We start from the raw sequence: 18006 nt of genomic DNA, 5'->3' as shown, positions 1-18006 counted from the left end.
TTCATGTTAGGCCATCTATTTAAAGGATAACTAAAGTTCCCCAGTAGATTTAAAACGCTCCTACATTTAGGAAGCACATTATGGTACAAACTTAACCAGCAGGATGATTTCTGCAGTGAGGTTGTGGATTTCATCACCTGTCATTGTCTTATTCTCTCATTCCTGTCACCTCCCTCTTATTTTTCTAGCCAAGCCTTTCGGTAAGTGGACAACTTTATAATCTACATGCAAAGCACAGTTGAATGCCCGAACTGCACTCAGCCGATGTTAGTCAGCACAAAGAACAAAGGATGGATTCAGCTATCATGTATAGAGATGATATGCTAACATATATATTATTATGAGGATGAGATTTAAATTTTCCTTTAAATGATCAGATCACAGTGGTATAGTTGGCCAAGAAGCAGAAATCGATCAGCATGCTCTAAATAATAACCGATTTGCACAATAAATCAATAGTTAAGACAGATAGTATGCTAAAGAGTTTTTTACGTATAACACCTTAAAACTATCCTACAGATAAGTGGAAAATAAAAAGTTATACATACCAAACAATGTCCAAAAACAGTTTGCAAAACAGCACACTAGGCAGTGTAGAAATATATATGTTGGTGTATGGGAGAGTAAGTACCCCATTGTTTTTAATATATTTATCTTAATTATTTGTAGGGATGGGCGAATTTGACCTGTTTCGCCGCTGGCGAAATGTCGCTGACGCCCATTAAAGTCTATGTGTTGCGTGGAGATTTTTTTTTTTTTGACGCACGTCTTTTTATTTTGACGCACGCCGCCATACAACTCTATGGGCGTAATTTTTTTTGGCAACACAAGGCGAAAAAATTCACCCATCCCTAATTATTTGTCTTTGCCTGTTTTAGCATCCCTATATTCCCTTTATGGAAAAATACAACTTAACAAGGATTCTCAGTATGCAGATGTAATATAAAGGCCTTTTCATGTGGACAACAATCCTCTGACTAGAGGATCACTATGGAAAAACTATAGTGATCTAATCTGACTAGACTAGGATCACTTATAGGTAACTTGTGAGATTTCTTAGTGTAAGTTTTCAACAATCATCTTCCCCCTTAAAGTAAAGGTCTTCAGATACTTTTACTCCAACAACTGTAGCTCTAGTCTAGCTGTATAACAAGTCACCGCAGGTATTGCCTTAATCATTACCTTCCACAAAGAAAAACAATAATTATGTTTTCTTTTACTTAACTGCTTTTTTATTCACCTCGAAATTATAAGAGATTGGTTGAGGATCTGAGAAGAAAAATGTCCCATTTAGTCAGGTAATTACTTATCACAGCAAGATTTTCTCACAGTCAAATATATACAACACTCACTAGCATTAGTATTACAAATGGCTGCATTTATTAGAGTGAAAGCAGCATTGTCACAAATTTCTTGGGGGAAAGAATGCAAATATGATATTCGACCTGGGCTCATCCTTTCCTTAATATAGACTCTGACTATAATATAATACTATAAAACAAGAGAAGATTGGCACACAGGCATTCAAATTGCAGGATATACCTGCTCGTTTATTGTGCGGGTACCATTTGTTGCAACATGCTTAGTTACATACCAAGTACTGCTGGTCAGGATCATCTGATCGTAACAGATGAATAAATCTGCCTACAAGACTTTGTTCATCTGCAAAGTCCTCTGGATCTGGTTCCTCTGCAGGCTGATCAGGCTGATCCTGTATAAGCGTTGAAACCAGGTTCATGATAGCATCCACCTAAATGTAAAATATAAATTAACTGGGTGCTGTGGTGCTTTGCAATTCTTACCCCTGTGTTAGCCATGCTTTCTTGTGAGCATATATTAGCAAAACTTCAAAACGCTGCTTGTGCTTTAAAGGAATAAAAGAAACCAAAAGAGACAACTTTTTTCTAATTTTGGTTCTGTACATTACCACAATGAATTAAAAAAATTAAAATTCGAAAATGTAATTTTTAAAGCAAAGAAGTGGAATATTCTTGAATTGCTTAGTCAGTCACCTGATCTGAACCAAATTGAGCATGCATTTCACTTGTTGAAGACTAAACTTCTGACAGAAAGGCCCACAAACAAACAGCAACTGAAAGCCGCTGCATTAAAAAGGAGGAAACCCAGAATCTGGTGATGTCCATGAGTTCAAGACTTCAGGCTGTCATTGCCAGCAAAGGGTTTTCAACCAAGTATTAGAAATTAACATTTTATTTTCAGTTTTTTAATTTGACTATTTACTTTTGAGCCCCTGAAATGAAGTGAATGTGTTAAAAAAGGCTTTAGTTCCTCACATTTGTATGCAATCTTTTTGAAAGTCTGCAGTTCAACTGCATCTGAGTTGTTTCATTTAAAATTCATTGTGGTAATGTACAGAACCAAAATTAGAAAAACTTTGTCTCTGCCCAAAGATTTATGGATAATTATTCAGTATTACAAGTGTGACTGGCTTACATGAGGTTCAAGACTTGGCAGTATACATAGTGATGTTAGGTTTGTTTGCCTCTAATCACCCATAAAAATAGTTCTTGTGCTAACAATGCTTCTGGAAGCAGTTTGAAGAGTGAGTGTTCCAACCGAGGACATGTATTTTTATATGGACTATCTGGAATCTTTTTACCACAGCCAAACAGTGCAATAGTGTATACATTTTGTACATAATTAAAGGGGCAGTTCACCTTTAAATTAACTTTTAGTATGAATTCATTTTCATTTTTTATTATGTGTGGCTTTTGAGTTATTTAGCATTTTATTCAGCAGCTCTCCAGTTTGCAGTTTCAGCTATCTGGTTGCTAGGATCCAAATAATCCTAGCAACTGTGCATTGATTTAAATGTTTGCTTTAACCACCTTATTTAACCTTGTAGGTTGGGTGCAAAGCAGTCCAGAAACCCTTGCCAGGGGTTTGCATAGACATTCAGGAAAAAAATACCACTACAGCCAGTTATTTGACCTAATAAAGTTTTCACTTTTTGCATCAAAGAGGTGCTGCAGCGGTATTCTTTTCCTGGGGGCTTGAGAAAGGGCAAGAGTAAGCCTGAAATGTTGCCTGGTTGTTTGACCTAATAAATTCAAATTTTAACTTTTTGCTACAAAGAGGTGCTGCAGCGGTATTTTTTTCCTGGGGGCTTGAGAAAGGGCAAAAGTAAGCCTGAAACGTTGCCTGGTTGTTTGACCTAATAAATTCAAATTTTAACTGTTTGCAACAAAGAGGTGCTGCAGCGGTATTTTTTTCCTGTTGATTTAAATGAGAGACTGGAATATAAATAGGAGGGGGTCTGAATAGAAAGACGAGTAATAAAAAGTAGCAGTAACTATATATTTCAGAGCATTTATATGGAATCGATACCATTTGAAAACTGGAGAGAGTCAGAGGAAGTCATTTAATTCAAAAACTATAAAAAAAATATATAATGAAGACCAATTAAAAAGTTGCTTAGAATTGGCCACTCAATAACATGCTAAAAGTGAACTTGAAGGTGAACCACACTTCCTTTTTTATTGCTAAAAATAATGTACCGCTAATGCTGAGAAATGAACGTTTTTGCTGTGAGTGCACTGAAATTGGAATTGGACTTGGTTCACACAAAATAGTCAAAGTGGACCATTACCTGCTCTTGGGAGCCAACCTCTGTATTGTATTCCAGTCCATTGCTGAGGACATAACAACTCATGCTCTTCCTAGATTCATAGTCAAAATATTCAAAGAGAGGATGGAAGTGTTTCAGCTTGAGCACAGTTAGGATGTTGTTGTAAGTATCAACAGGTATTTTTAAAAGCCTGGTAAGTTCCTTGGAGACAGCGCTGCTTGTGGCGATGCTGCAGACACAAAGGCATAATGTCAGTTTTTGCATACACTTTTTTCAAACATTTGCTTAAACGAAGCATCTTTACTGAAGTACATCCAGCAACTGTTTGTGCTGTGTGTTGATAAATGCCTAGGAATTCTAAAATGTATTATCAATTCAATTTCTTAACATGACTGTGCAAATAATATAAAGAAAACCTATGATGAAAAACTTTTATTTTACTACTCCCTTCAATGTTTGAGGTAACAATGCTAAACCAGGAGAATTCTATCTAGCTGTCTTACTAGCCATAAGTAACATGCTATGCCCCAAAGACATTTCTTAAAAGGGCACAATAGGAGGGCTATGGGAAATTATATGGAAACATGGGGCAAGCCAGCCTGACAAAAAAGCAGTTTAGGCAAGATGAACAGTCATCCCTTTACAGAAGCTATGGAAAGTAAAGATAAAATGAACAGATATCTCTTAAAATTGCCAAATGTCAAGAAAGTTAAAAATATAACTACATGATATGATAATCTGACATCTACCCAAACTCTTTACTCTTTTTGATATTCTCAAACTTAATCCTTGATTTGGTGCATCCCTAGTAATAAAAGTCACAAAGGATTCACCTGGGCTAATAACCATTCGGTCACATTAACTGGTCACCTGTTTGAAAAATAAACATTTGATTGGTTGGTTTTGATACAGTATACTATGGGGAGAATGTTTATCTAACCACCCAAGTTTGCTTCAATTTGTCAATCTTCTCAAGGCATCTCATATTTACTTAAAATCATAAGTAGACTTTCGTGAGAGAAATGTGACAAATTTTGTCCTGGGTAAATTCATCAGTGTTTTTTCTTCATATTGTAGTAGGGAAATTCTGTAGAGAAGAAGTAAGGTATGTTGTAAATTGGCATGGAAGAAGAGGAGTAGATAGCGAGATGCAAAAGTGGCTGCTTTATAATGGCCGTTTGCCAAGCTGAAACTGGAGCGATTTTTCTTGGAGCTAATTATTTCTTGTGCAATGGCATGGAGTCACTGGAGAAATTTTACCTGGCGAAATAGTTCTGAATTTTCCCCAGTGTAAATAGAATGTTCACCAGTATAAAGTTAAAGGGGACCCTTCAAAACTTTAAGCTGGCAGACTGGACTGTACAGAAAGTGAATCCTCAGTTTATTTTTACATTATTTTAGAAGCAATTGTTCCTTATGAATGCACTGTCAATCAAAGTCCAGCAACTTCGCCTTTACGCCTAAATAATACAGGCGTCTCCTACCACTCACTGTTCTTCTATTCTCCTACTCTCTAATCCAGTTGAATAACCTCATGTTGTTTTACCGAGTGTGACCGCTTCTTGATTTGGAAGGAAAAATATATGCAAGTCCAATGACACATGTGCTAGATTTACAGTGCTGGATTTACTTCAGTGGCAAAGATGGAGGAACAATACGGTGCTGTAAGGAAAATGAGTGATTCAATAGAGCAACAACTTAAAGATGGCGTTTAGAACTTTTAGCAATTCAAGGAATGTGACACTGTTTAATGCTTGATTTTCACCATATATAGTGTGCTAACTGATAATATGTAATCAGTAATGATGTATTATTACCATATATAGTATGCTAGCTGCTAAAATGTATATACTTCTTATATCCTGTGTGGGGGAAACATATATAAAGCTTCATTTGGGGGGAGGCTCTTTGACTTCTGCCTGGACTTCAGAGTGCCTGGTTATGTTGGAATTGCTGCTGAGCCATTTTATGGAGGGGTCCCTCAGCTAAGTATCAATAAATCTCTTATGTTTGTTTTACTTGTGTGTGTCAGTTTAATCACTCTACAGACTGAACAAGAGCCCATCTCAATACATGTGCTCCTCTGAAAAACAGAAGCAGCTTGGGCAGTACTGGAACTAAATAGAGAGGTAGCAGAGGTCTTACTTATCATGTTTATACATGCATATACATGTTTATCTTTCTGGGAGTTTTAAATCATCAGAGGGGACAGGTCACCTTTAATTCATCAAAACTTTACTTATCTTTTAGTAATGGGGAATTTTAATTTATGCCAAAATATAAACTTCCGCTCTTTAGTAAATATGGCCCATGGTGTAAACTTTGAGACATGTATTACAATTCCCCCTACTAAGCAAAATAGTTCCGGGTAATTTTAAGTAATTGCTGCTCATCTACTACCACTTGGCACATTTGCTCCAGTGCAGTCATCCAATGCAACCCTATCAGCTTTATCTGTCTGTGGCTTAATAAATGTGCCTGTTCCTATTTTAAATTGTACTGGACCCAATATATTGCGTGTTAATATAGCCTCATTTTAAAAAAAATCAAAGGTGTCGGCCATTAACAGTTTACCCTTCTGTATATCATTACCTAGGATGGGATAGATAGACAGATTACATAGATAGATAGTTTCAGTCCAGTAACAATAAGGTGAAGCAATGATTTTCTGATGGCTGCAATTTTACATACAGCAACCTAACCTAAGGGAGCGACAGCAATTTCTGACAGCATACAGTTTACTGATGTTCATTAGTCAACTAGCAAGAAAGATCTTCAAAGTCAAAGAAAACGTGCCCATCTGAATTGACTTTCCTTTGATAACGCGCTCTCTTCAGTAGTTCAATCAAACAGCCAGAGGTTTGCTTTCTAAAGCCCACATAAGCCATAAAATATTCATCCTCCATAATACATAAGATTACTTTAGAGTTCAGACCTTCTTGACAGTTGGGCCAAGCTCATGCTGGGAAATGTCTTCACTTTGACTAGTCTTCTTTGTGAAGAGATTTTGCTGTGGTTCTGCCAGTCCTATTTACAATGCTGATTAAATTGTACCCAACGTCTTCAGCAAACCACAGTCAAAGAGTGCATCCCAATTTAGTTTGTGGTATTTCAGTATTACTTAAAGGATGGTATCTTTATTTGCAACATTTTTATTAGCCTATTTCACTAAACGTTTATTGCAATTTAGCAATTAAAAAAAAACCTTTATTTTTTCATCTGCAAAGCCAGCACAACTACAGAACAGAATCACTCTAAAAAAAACAAAAAAAACATTGCTCGTTAAAACAAGGTTACCTAAGCAACAAGTACTGAAAGAAGCATTTGTCTGACTGGGTTTAGATCTCGTACGCTTTCAAATAATTAAAAGACAATTATGGGGCATATTGGGTTCTGATCAAAAAAATACTTAAATTAATATAATAAAATTTGAAAGCATGAGATTCCTAATGTTCTCTGCTAAACATCTGTAATTTATGTTTGGTTAAAGGGCAAAAATATTTTGTATGTAGTTCTGTTTACGTCAAAAGAAATGAAAAGAGTTAGTGCTTCTAAATACGTACGTATCGAAATACAGAGCAATATAAACACAGACACAAGCACAGTGAAGATCCTAAGACCAACTAATATGTATATGCAAGCATATAAAAGTTGCTGTCTATCAGTTTCAGGGTATGGCTTCTTAAAGTTTAGGTCAAACCACACAGCTTGCTGTGCAGATGTCATCCTTTTCTCCACCTCCAAAAATAGAACTGAACATATTGTACTTTGCATCAGTGCATTACAACAAACTCCATGTCTTAAGGGCATAAAACAAAATATAATCATAAAAGGTAAAGTATGTATGTTCAGTCCTACACACACACCCACCATGAATACATGAATATCCTATAAATTATATCCTTATAAACGGTGTTTAATGATGTCTGGTAATAATTAGAGCTTAGTAATGTCATTTCTGTCACATGGCTCACTGAAACTTGTGTATTATAATTAGGGATGCACCGAATCCACTACTTGGGATTCGGCCAAATGCCGAATCCTTGGCATATGCAAATTAGGGGCAGGAAAGGAAAAAGTGGAAAAAATTCTTCTTTTGTGACGAAGTCATGTGATTTCCCTACACACCCCTAATTTACATATGCAAATTAGGATTTGGATTCAGTTCGGCCAGGCACATGGATTCCTGGATTCGGTGCATCCCTAATTATAATAAATAAAGTACCCCCTGTTGCAAAATATGAGGATATTATAAGTCAGCTCGGAGTTCCATGACCTGTATTGAAAGCCTTTGCCCTTGTGCTTTTATATGGTCATTGAACTCCTCGGTAACATATAATATCCTTATATTTTAATTTATTCACTATATAATGCACAAGAGCAATGAATATCCTGTCAATTATACAGTGAATAATGTACACTATTGTAAAATATAAGGATATTATAATTCAGTGTCGGACTGGGACACCAGGGGCCCACCCAAAAACCTTTGACTAGGGGCCCACTAATTAATCTTAGATCAGGGGCCCACTCTCAGTACTATTATTCTTCCTTTCCTCACACAACCTCTATTCTGCTAGTCTCTTTTCTTTACATACTATAATCTATTATTTCATCTATTTAGCCACTTTGTTCTCATAGAAATAGGGAATGACCATGAAATAGGCCAAATATTTAGCAGCATGAGGGCCCACTGACACCTAGGCCCACCGGGACTTTTCCTGGTATCCCTATGGGCCAGTCCGACACTGATATAATTCACTGAGGAGTCAGAGGTTACAGGTAAAGGAACTCCAAGACAACATTTACAATAAATGGGTTTGCACAAAGAACATACAGAATTACATGCATAGCAACCAGTAACCAATGCAAAAGGTGAAAATGGCCCTGCCCAAAAAGTACAAAAGTCATATGACAGAAAAGACATCATTAAGCACAGAGTGTAACTGATGATATCACTAAGCATCGTTTATAAGGACATAATTTACAGGAATACATTCATTTTAAACAAATAATTTACCAGCAGCTGATAAAAAAGGATAAATATACTCAAAAGGGGCTGTTCATCTTACACTTTTTTCAGTTCAGATGGTTTCAGATAGATCACCAGAAATAAAGACTTTTTCCAATTACTTTCTATTTTCTATGTGTGACTGTTATTTACTAATATTTAAGTGTAAATCTAATTTTTCACTTTTCTAAAGCAGCACTCTCTTAACAGTTGCAAATTGATACATTTAGTTGATACATTTCTTATATTTGCTCCTGCTGAGCAGAATCCTTGATTTTCATTAAAGACAGCTGAATTGATACAATAGTTGCTAATACTCCAGAGAAGCTTCTGAGAAATGTATCAACTATCTACATCTATATCTATCTATATCATTATCTATATCTATCTATATCTATCTATAGATATATCTATCTATATCTATATCTATCTATAGATATATCTATCTATATCTATATCTATATCTATATCTATATCTATATCTATATCTATATATATATATATATATATATATATATGGTAAAAAATAAAAAATGGAAAGCAATTGAAAAAAGTCATTATTTCTGGAGAACAATCAGAAAACAACTCAACTGAAAAAGTGTTTGGAAGATGAACAACCCCTTTAAAATACATATGAAGAGTAAAAATAACATTCTTGTTTGATTTCCTATAATTTTCCCCTTAAAAAAGTGGTCAAAGGAGAGGACTCCGGTGACATGTTTCGAATATCTCTACTTACATATTCCTGTAAGCAAATGAATAGGAGCTGCTATACTTTTTTTTTTTTTCACGCCTGCAAATTCTATAAAGAAAAGCAACAGCATGCAATTTCTGTCTTAACAGCCTTGGCAAAATGAACATATACCTTCATTCTAGGTATGGCTTGAAATACTGTGGCTGTACCGGTTAAAGAATGATTTGCACTAGCAACAATTGTGGGTTGTCAATCTGACATTCAACTGTTTTCTATGGAGTTTTACTTTACTTGCTAAGACAGGCCCTGGAGTATCTGTATGCATACTTACTGCTCGAGGTTGAGCTTGTTGAAGATGTCCACAGTTGTTTCAAGCACTTTATCAACATAATCAACACGATCTGGATAGCATTTCATGGCAAGATTAATGAGAGACACTTGTAAGGAAACCACATCTTCCGAAGGCATGTCCTGTCTGGACTGCAGTGCACAGTGGAGAAGAAATCAAACAGATTTGGTTGTTATATGTCACAAACAACACCATTCACAGGTGGTTTTAAATTTATTGCTGTCTAGAATCAAGGTGCATCTCCCATTAAATGTAACCTCATTAGTGCAATATTATGACTCCTACCTGTATGACTGTGGCCACCTGCTGAGAGAAAATATCAAACAGCTTGATATCTGGTGGTATGCCGGGCCCATCTTCCCGATGTGCAAACAGAGCTAGCCTGAGAAATAAATAAGGAAAATAAAGATATTTAGATCTTGCCAATTTGCTTTAGAGACAGGAAAATAACCAAAGTCAACAAGCATAGAATTATTTAACCCATCCACTGCCAACAAAATAGTTTATATGGCAGTAGAGAGAAAGTTGCTGTGTGCACAGTAAACTGAAAAGATTCTACATCTCATCAAGGGTAATTTTATATGGTCCAACTTTCTGCATAGATAAAGAAATACAAAAATCCCCTCTAGCTTATATAAAGATAGAGATGCCTCAGCACCAGCATTTGTGCCTTTATTAATACCCATAAGATTTTAAAGCACAAAATCGACAATATAATCAGCAAATAAGTCAAGGCTACCCGAAACAGCCTATGACTCATTCTGTTTTGTTATGCAGTCTTCTTCCTATCAACTAAATGTCTTCTGCACAGCACACACTGCTGCATTTTAATCCCTCCCTCCATTTATCTGACAAGGTAGTTAAGCTGTGCGAGTTAGAAAGGAAAAACTTAATTCTAATTATTAATCACAAACATTACAGTTACCACCATACAGCACAGAATTCAAGGCTATAGATTTACCGTTTACTGGACAATGTCAATTAGGTCAGTATTGAATACCGTGCTGTATTTTCCTGATTAAAGGAGAGACTGTAAAAAATCTTTTAACGGTGCCCAGTGCTTTATTAGCAGCTCTAGAAAAGTGATGTGAAACCCTCATTTTTGTAGTTCACAATGGTTTATTTGTAGCTGTAGATCAATATTGTAAACCCCTTTAAGTAATGGACAACTTTTACATGGAGCTCTAGGTATGGTGTGTGCTCCGATTTTTCTCACAATAACATTTTGACTGCTGCTGTCCTCCAGTGGAGAATAATGCTCCTCCAATACAGTGCTTTTCATTCACTAGTATGAAGATCAGTTATCCACTTGTGTTTCTGCCATCTGGCGACAGAAGGTAAGTGTACCGTAGTCCTTATGTTTGTGGTTCTAGATCAATGATGTTGCAAACACATCTTTTAGTAGAGCACAACATTGTATTTGTGGATCTAGATACGGGTTATGAATTTGCCTTTCAGTAATGTTTTGTGGCCATAAACAAGGGAAGTAAACTCACTTGCTAGATAAATATGTAATTCCTGCTGCCTGCGAAAATAATAATTTAATATAAGATTGCTCATACTGAATCAAGAAACTAAATACAATCAATTAAAAATCCTGCATAGTTTCTAAAATAATCAAGTTTATATTCACTGTTCCTCTCTCAGCATCTGATTCTCTTTATTCTGTCTTAAAGGAGAAGGAAACCCACTGGGTGCAAAAATCCCTCCCCTGTGTTGTCCCCCCTCCCTCCTCCACCCTGGCCTACCTGTCCCCCCGGGCAAATGCCCTTAACTTGTTACACCTCTCTGCGCAGGTCTTGTCCACGGAGCTCACAGGCACCATCTTCTCCCAAGTGGTCTTCTTCCTGCTTTGATCGGCATCTTCTGGCGCATGTGCAGTAGGAGCATTTACCGGTATGGGTCTACTGCGCATGCGCCGAATGTCATGAAGTGAAGTCGGAAAACTTTGTGACATTCGGCACATGTGCAGTAGATCCGTATCGGTAAATGCTCCTACTGCGCATGCGACAAAAACGCCGATCAAAGCAGGAAGAGGACTGCTTGGGAGAAGATGGCGACTGTGAACTCCGTGGACAGGACCTGCGCAGAGGGGTGAGTAACAAGTTAGGGGCATTTGCCCGGCGGGACAGGTAGGCCAGGGGGGAGGAGGGAGGGGGGCGACACAGGGGAGGGGGGAGGGTTTTTGCACCCAGGGAATTTCCTTCTCCATTAATGCAGCTCACTCAAATAACTGATTCGAGTACAAACAAAATCTAACAAGATAACTGCCTTTTGCACAAATTCTGCATGTGGAGAGATTGGATTTTTGGTGATTTTAATTAGGGATGCCCCGAATCCACTATTTTGGATTGGGCCGAACCCCCGAATCCTTCACAAAAGAATTGGCCGAATACTGAAACGACTCCAAATTTGCATATGCACATTAAGGGTGGGAAGGGGAAAAAAATTTACTTCCTTGTTTTGTGACAAAAAGTCACGTAAATTCTCTCCCCACCCCTAATTTGCATATGGAAATTAGGATTCGGTTCAGCCAGGCAGAAGGATTCGGCCGAATCCTGCTGAAAAAGGCTGAACCTAGCCGATTCCCGAACCGAATCTTGGATTCGGTGCATCCCTAATTTTAATAGAATGAGCTCTAATACATCTTCTAGGCAAAAGGATACCCCCTATAAGATATATTGGATCATTCATCTTACACCCAACTCTTGAATGAAAACAGAATGAGGAGAAACAGATGCTGAGAAAGGAATAGTGAAGATAAATTCGATTACTTTAGAAAATGTACGTAATTTTTAATTGATTGTATTTAGAAAGTTTCTTATTTTAGTATGCTGAAGCTAACATTGAATTTTCATTTTCACAATAGTTCCCCTTCAAGCCATATTTTATACTTAATTCATTCAGCTTTGTTATTTTATTTTTAAAAAGACCAGATACATACTATAAGCATATTTGCCTTCCTGAGCATTTTGTGAGTACAAATGCCTGAAAATGAACCCAGATACCTTTGCCTTTAAACAAAAGTACCAGGCACAGGACAATAGGTCTTACCTGTCAATTAAAGCAATAATTATATTCTTCACATTCACATTTTGGTGGAGCTCAGCACAAGCTCTAAGGAAAGGGTTTAGAGTCTGAAGGTGAAATTCATCTGGAAAAACCTGTGCAAAGGAATTATTCATGAATAACGTTAATATTTATGCAAGGACATTCTAATGAAAACCCTCAAAAGGAACACGGTCTCCACAATTAATTAAAATGTTCTGAACACATTTCAATGTCCAAGTCTTTATAAAAGGATAACACAAGACAAACTTTACTTTCCACAATGATGAAAGCTGCAACAGGTGAATTACAACATAACTTTTATTTACACCTCAATATATTTTGTATAAACCTTTAAAGGAGAAGGACAGTCATTTACCACTTGGGGTGCCAAATGTTAGGCACCCCCAAGTGATTGTATTGACTTACCTGAAACCCCGGGCCAGTGCTTCTATCAGCAGAAAACTGCACTGGCCCAGGGTTCTTCCAGCGAGCACCACGGAGCGATCTTCTTCCGCCTTCATCAGCGTAGAGCCAGACTGTAACTAAAAAGTCGGCTATTTTGTTCTACTGCGCATGCTTCTGCCCCGGGAAATTTGAAGAAAGAAGAAACAGGAAGAGGATCGCTCCGTGGTGCTCACTGGTATAACCCCTGGGCCAGTGCAGTTTTCTGCTGATAGGAGCACCGGCCCGGGGTTTCAGGTAAGTAAATACAATCACTTGGGGTGCCTAACATTCTCCTTTTAAGGTTTATACAAAATATAATGAGGTGCAAATAAAAGATATGTTGTAATTCACCTGTTGCAGCTTCCATCACTGTGGAAAGTTAAGTTTGTCTTGTGTTATCCTGTTTTGTAAACAAATGCGATTGCATTTATACTGAATTACTTATGAGACAGGGGACCAGGGAAGTGCATTGTAAGTAGACCTTCCATTATACATAAATATACTTTAATTTAGCCTTTAGAGTGCTCCCACAACCCCCCCCCCCAATTTTTGTACAACTAACATATAATCCAGGGCTGTTTTGCATGTTTAAAGGGCAAGTCAACGCCCCCCAAATAAAAGAAAATATAATTCTAAGCAACTTTGCAAAATACACTTTCTATGGTTTTTAAAGGACCAGTAACACATTTTAGAGAACCCAGTCCCAATCAATGCACTTACAAAAGTGACATCAAATATGCAGCTGCATCCTGCTTTCTAGTAAGGAAACCGATACAAATGGAAACGGCAACTTTCTTGTGGAGTCCAATGGGGCCCGCCATCTTGCAGCACTAGAAAAGCCTCTTCTCTCTGCCTGCGCGCCGCTGTGAGCCTCTTCCTGTCCTTCGGGATCCAACTTCCTAGTTTGTGATGTCACTTCCGGAAGTGACATCACCTAGCAACCACTAGTTACCTGTTGCGCTGTGAGCATGCTCTTATCTGTTCTAACAAACTGTTCCCCTCCACTGCCTCTCATCAAGCCCCAGCCATTCCACGAGCCTCTGAAATGTGCGCCTCTCTCCTCCCCAGCCCTTCCGTGTGTGTGTGTGTGTGTGTGCGCCTCCCTCCCAGCCCTCGCCGATCGTTGAAGCAGCCCTTCCACTTTGCCTGTCCCCCCCCAAGCCATTCCGTTTTGTGTGCCTCTCCCCCCAGCTCTTCCGTGTGTGTGCCTCCCTCCCAGCCCTCGCCGATCGTTGAAGCAGCCCTTCTACTTTGCCTGTCCTCCCCAGCCATTCCGTTTTGTGTGCCTCTCCCCCCAGCTCTTCCGTGTGTGTGCCTCCCTCCCAGCCCTCGCCAATCATTTAAGGAGCCCTTCCACTGTGCAGGTCCTCCCCACCCATTCCGTTGTGTGCCTTTACTCCCCAGCTCTGTGCGCAGCGTCGCTCTATGGATCCTCTCTGGCTGCTCTGAAAATTAAGGGACTTCCTGGTTCCGGAAGTCACGTGAGGAGGAGAGCTGTTGGGGACGCGCTTATAGGTAGAAGCTGCAGCTGCTGGTCGCCGTTTCGCCGTATTTCATTAGAGCATGGAGGTGATTTTTATAAGTGAATTCTTAGCTAAACCTAAGGTTAATATAAAAAGCAATAGGATATGGGTATTATTTGGAGGGTGTAGTTTTGATTTTTTTAATGAAAAAAAATGGTGTTACTGGTCCTTTAAGTTATTTATATGTGTATTGCTATTGAAAGCAGTGTTTGTCTGTCCCTTTCTATTCTCTGCAGTGGTGGATCAGACTGTTGATACAATGTGAGACGAGTCAGCTGATTAACAGTATTGTCCTTGGAATGAAGACTATTGCAACATTATTTAAAAAGTAAATAATAAAGCAAATGGTGCTTTCAATAGCAATTGTTTTTACAAATAACTAAAAGCACTGAACATTTTTAATAAATGTGTACTGGAAAATGGCTTAGATCATGTTTTCTTTCATTAGGCAATATTTTTATTTGCCCTTTAAGATCTACTCACAGATTTTCAATTATGTTTAATTGAGGGGACTGTGAGGGACATTCCAAAACATTCAGCTTGTTTCTCTTGAAGTAGTTCATGGCGGCTTTTGAGGTATGTCCAGTCCTGCAGGTCTTTCCAGCGAGGAGGATTTGCCTTTTCTTATGGAAGTCTCTTGGATCAATTGTAATATGTTATACAGGGACTTGATACAAGCTTGGACTGGTAATCTGTGGGTTCAGCAAAATGCAAGAGGGGCTGCTATAAGGTGCCATAGAAAATCAGTATTTAGTAGGCTGGTGGGGGCTTCTTGGGACTCTGGTACCTGAAATGCCATGGCCTATTTTAATTCTCAGTCCAGACCTAACTTGATACCATGTAATCACATGATACAAGCTACCATAACCCAGAACATTCAGAATCCCAAGTCAGTGTAGAACAGTTACAGAACCAGACAAAATGGGCTTTCAGCGATTTACTATTAATGCTGAAATGAACTCCCTGGTTGATTTTTGATAACTGCTTCAAGTTTCTGCAGTGAAAAAACCTGATATGACATAGATTTAAAAGAGTTGTACCTTGAGATACCAAGCACTAACTAAATCTCAATAGCCTTTTTGTTCTAAGACAACCCCCCCCCCTGGAATTACCTGAATTATGCACTCCATGAGGTATTCTTGAGCGAGAGCATCTCTGCAGTTTACAACTTGTTCTAATATTCCAGGCAACACAATCTGAAACAACCAGCAGAAAAAGGTTGAGATGCATCTATACACATATAAGAACACTGTGATGCTTATCTTGATGCAAACTTTTACAAGAAAAGTCTAATTAATTGTGGGTAGCAAATGTAAATTACCTCCCCTAACAAGTTAATGGATATAAAATACACTTTATCAAAAATCTCCTTTACTTCAGGAAATAATGCACTGGCACAGAAAAAAAACTACCAGAAATAAACACTGACATTTTGCTCTATTTACAGGCATCCGTTGCTTTTCTAATGTTTCTCTACTGTGCAGTGTAAATCAGTAGAATGTAAATATGAAATGTTAGCACTGGCCTGGGAATCAGTACTCCAAAATGTTAGACACCCTCCAGTCAATCCAGCAAGAGGACTTCAGGCCGCGAGAAGGGCAGAAACAAGAGCAATAACTTGACCTTGTGAAAGTGTCTCTTGAAAGTAAAATTTTTTACAATGCTTGTGAGTGTCTTATTTGAAAATAAAAAAATAAAGGCTATTACATGTCAGAGTATATCTGTCCTGCAGCAAATAATATTTAAGAATTGGAATGAGCAGGAGGGGTGGGTGAGTTGTAGTCCCTTTTTATTTTATACATTATAGGTATTTTTAACATATAAATTAAGTCAAAATACTACAAAGGAGAAGAATATACAATGCTGCATATGAAACAAAAGGTTTTGAACAAATGTGTGTGTGTGTGTATATATATATATATATATATATATATATATATATATATATATATATATATATATATATATATATATATATATATATATATATATATATATATACACACACACATACAAAATCTTCCAACTGGCACACGCTTGTAAAATCTTTTATCTTTTTATTAATATTGCATTGTATAAGAGTCCAACGTGCCGGTCGTCATTAGGACCTTTCTGAAGGATACAATGCAATATTAATAAGAAGATAAAAGATTTTACAAGGGTGTGCCAGTTGGAAGATTTTGTATATATGTGCTATACACAATTGGAAAAGCAACTGAATCATTTGAACTTTTCTCATTGCAATACTTTACACTTATAAGCCCCAAGTGTGGATTTCAATTCATGGTTTATTGCTCAGGCAATGAAGTGGTTAAATGGTGATCGCCAATTGAGTACATGAAATGGTACACCAAAGGGTGAACTGAAATTATTTGTTAACAGTTAGCACATACCCAGTGCTTGAATTGGGGCAGAATGGCATCACGCCACTTCTTTTTTTGCATTAAATTGCATCTTGCCTGCTAGGATTGGATAATCCTGACAGATTTACAGAAAGGAGTTCCATTTAGTGTCATCTGTTTTGAATGCGTTGTCTTATGTTTGTAGTTACAGTGCAGGTCTCCCTCTTGCTGGTTAGCCCTACGCGTTTCGGGAATCACTCCCTTAATCATAGGCATCATGCCTATGATTAAGGGAGTGATTCCCGAAACGCGTAGGGCGTTGGATCCTTGTATGAACCTGGAATAAAAGCATATTCCATGTACCGGAGTGCCGTCCTTCTTTCTTGATGTCTAAGTAATTAGAACAGTGGACTTTTTTTGAAGTCCAATTCAAGCACTGCCCATTAGACCTTTTCTGGTAGGTTTATAAAAGAAGAAGGCACTCCAGACTTAAACATGTGTTTAACTGGACCTCAATACAAGGTATCTGGAGTGGGGTGCACATTGTACTACACGTAACTTGATTTTTGGTATACAGTAAAACATGATGCAAAGTTGATTTTACTTAAATGCTATTCACACAGTTACTTGAACTACTACCCATTCCTTAGTACCTTGTGGCCAGCGCATCCATTCAACCTGTTCTAATAAATGACATGCATGTGTGCACAGGAACCCGGGAACTGATACCAGCACTGTTTTACATCCAAACTGGTGAATCAAACACAAAGTCCAACACACACTTTTAAGCAGGCCCCAGGAGTCTGAAATTTGGGGGGAAATGCTGCATTGTTGGTAAAAGATAGCAATTTTATAGTGCTGCACTTACAGAATAAACCCTTAAGTCCTTTGCGTTTAGCACTCTAGATGGAACATCACTGGTTTTGCAATTTTCATTACTAATGACAAGAAAGCTTGTGTTAAATTTTGTGCAAAATGAAACCCACATAAACATCCCAATCTC

At 37.8% G+C, this 18006-nt stretch overlaps 1 protein-coding gene across 3 annotated transcripts in view; it reads right to left on the bottom strand.

The window, feature by feature from the left end:
• Positions 1 to 18006, bottom strand: part of vps35.L (VPS35 retromer complex component L homeolog) — a 44566-nt gene that overhangs the window by 9837 nt on the left and 16723 nt on the right. For 2 of the 3 annotated variants that reach the window (XM_041589326.1, XM_018256765.2), the window contains exons 7-12: positions 15774 to 15857; positions 12698 to 12807; positions 9929 to 10025; positions 9626 to 9774; positions 3611 to 3818; positions 1595 to 1750 (exon numbers count right to left, since the gene is read on the bottom strand). In XM_041589326.1, the coding sequence (XP_041445260.1) occupies positions 1595 to 1750; positions 3611 to 3818; positions 9626 to 9774; positions 9929 to 10025; positions 12698 to 12807; positions 15774 to 15857 (804 nt within the window). Of the gene's footprint in view, positions 1 to 1523; positions 1751 to 3610; positions 3819 to 9625; positions 9775 to 9928; positions 10026 to 12697; positions 12808 to 15773; positions 15858 to 18006 lie in introns of those variants that run through there. The other variant, NM_001093004.1, reaches the window with a different exon arrangement.

Source organism: Xenopus laevis, chromosome 4L (assembly GCF_017654675.1).
Source record: "Xenopus laevis strain J_2021 chromosome 4L, Xenopus_laevis_v10.1, whole genome shotgun sequence".
Lineage (NCBI taxonomy): Eukaryota > Metazoa > Chordata > Amphibia > Anura > Pipidae > Xenopus > Xenopus laevis.
This window is presented reverse-complemented; position numbering and strand designations above follow the sequence as displayed.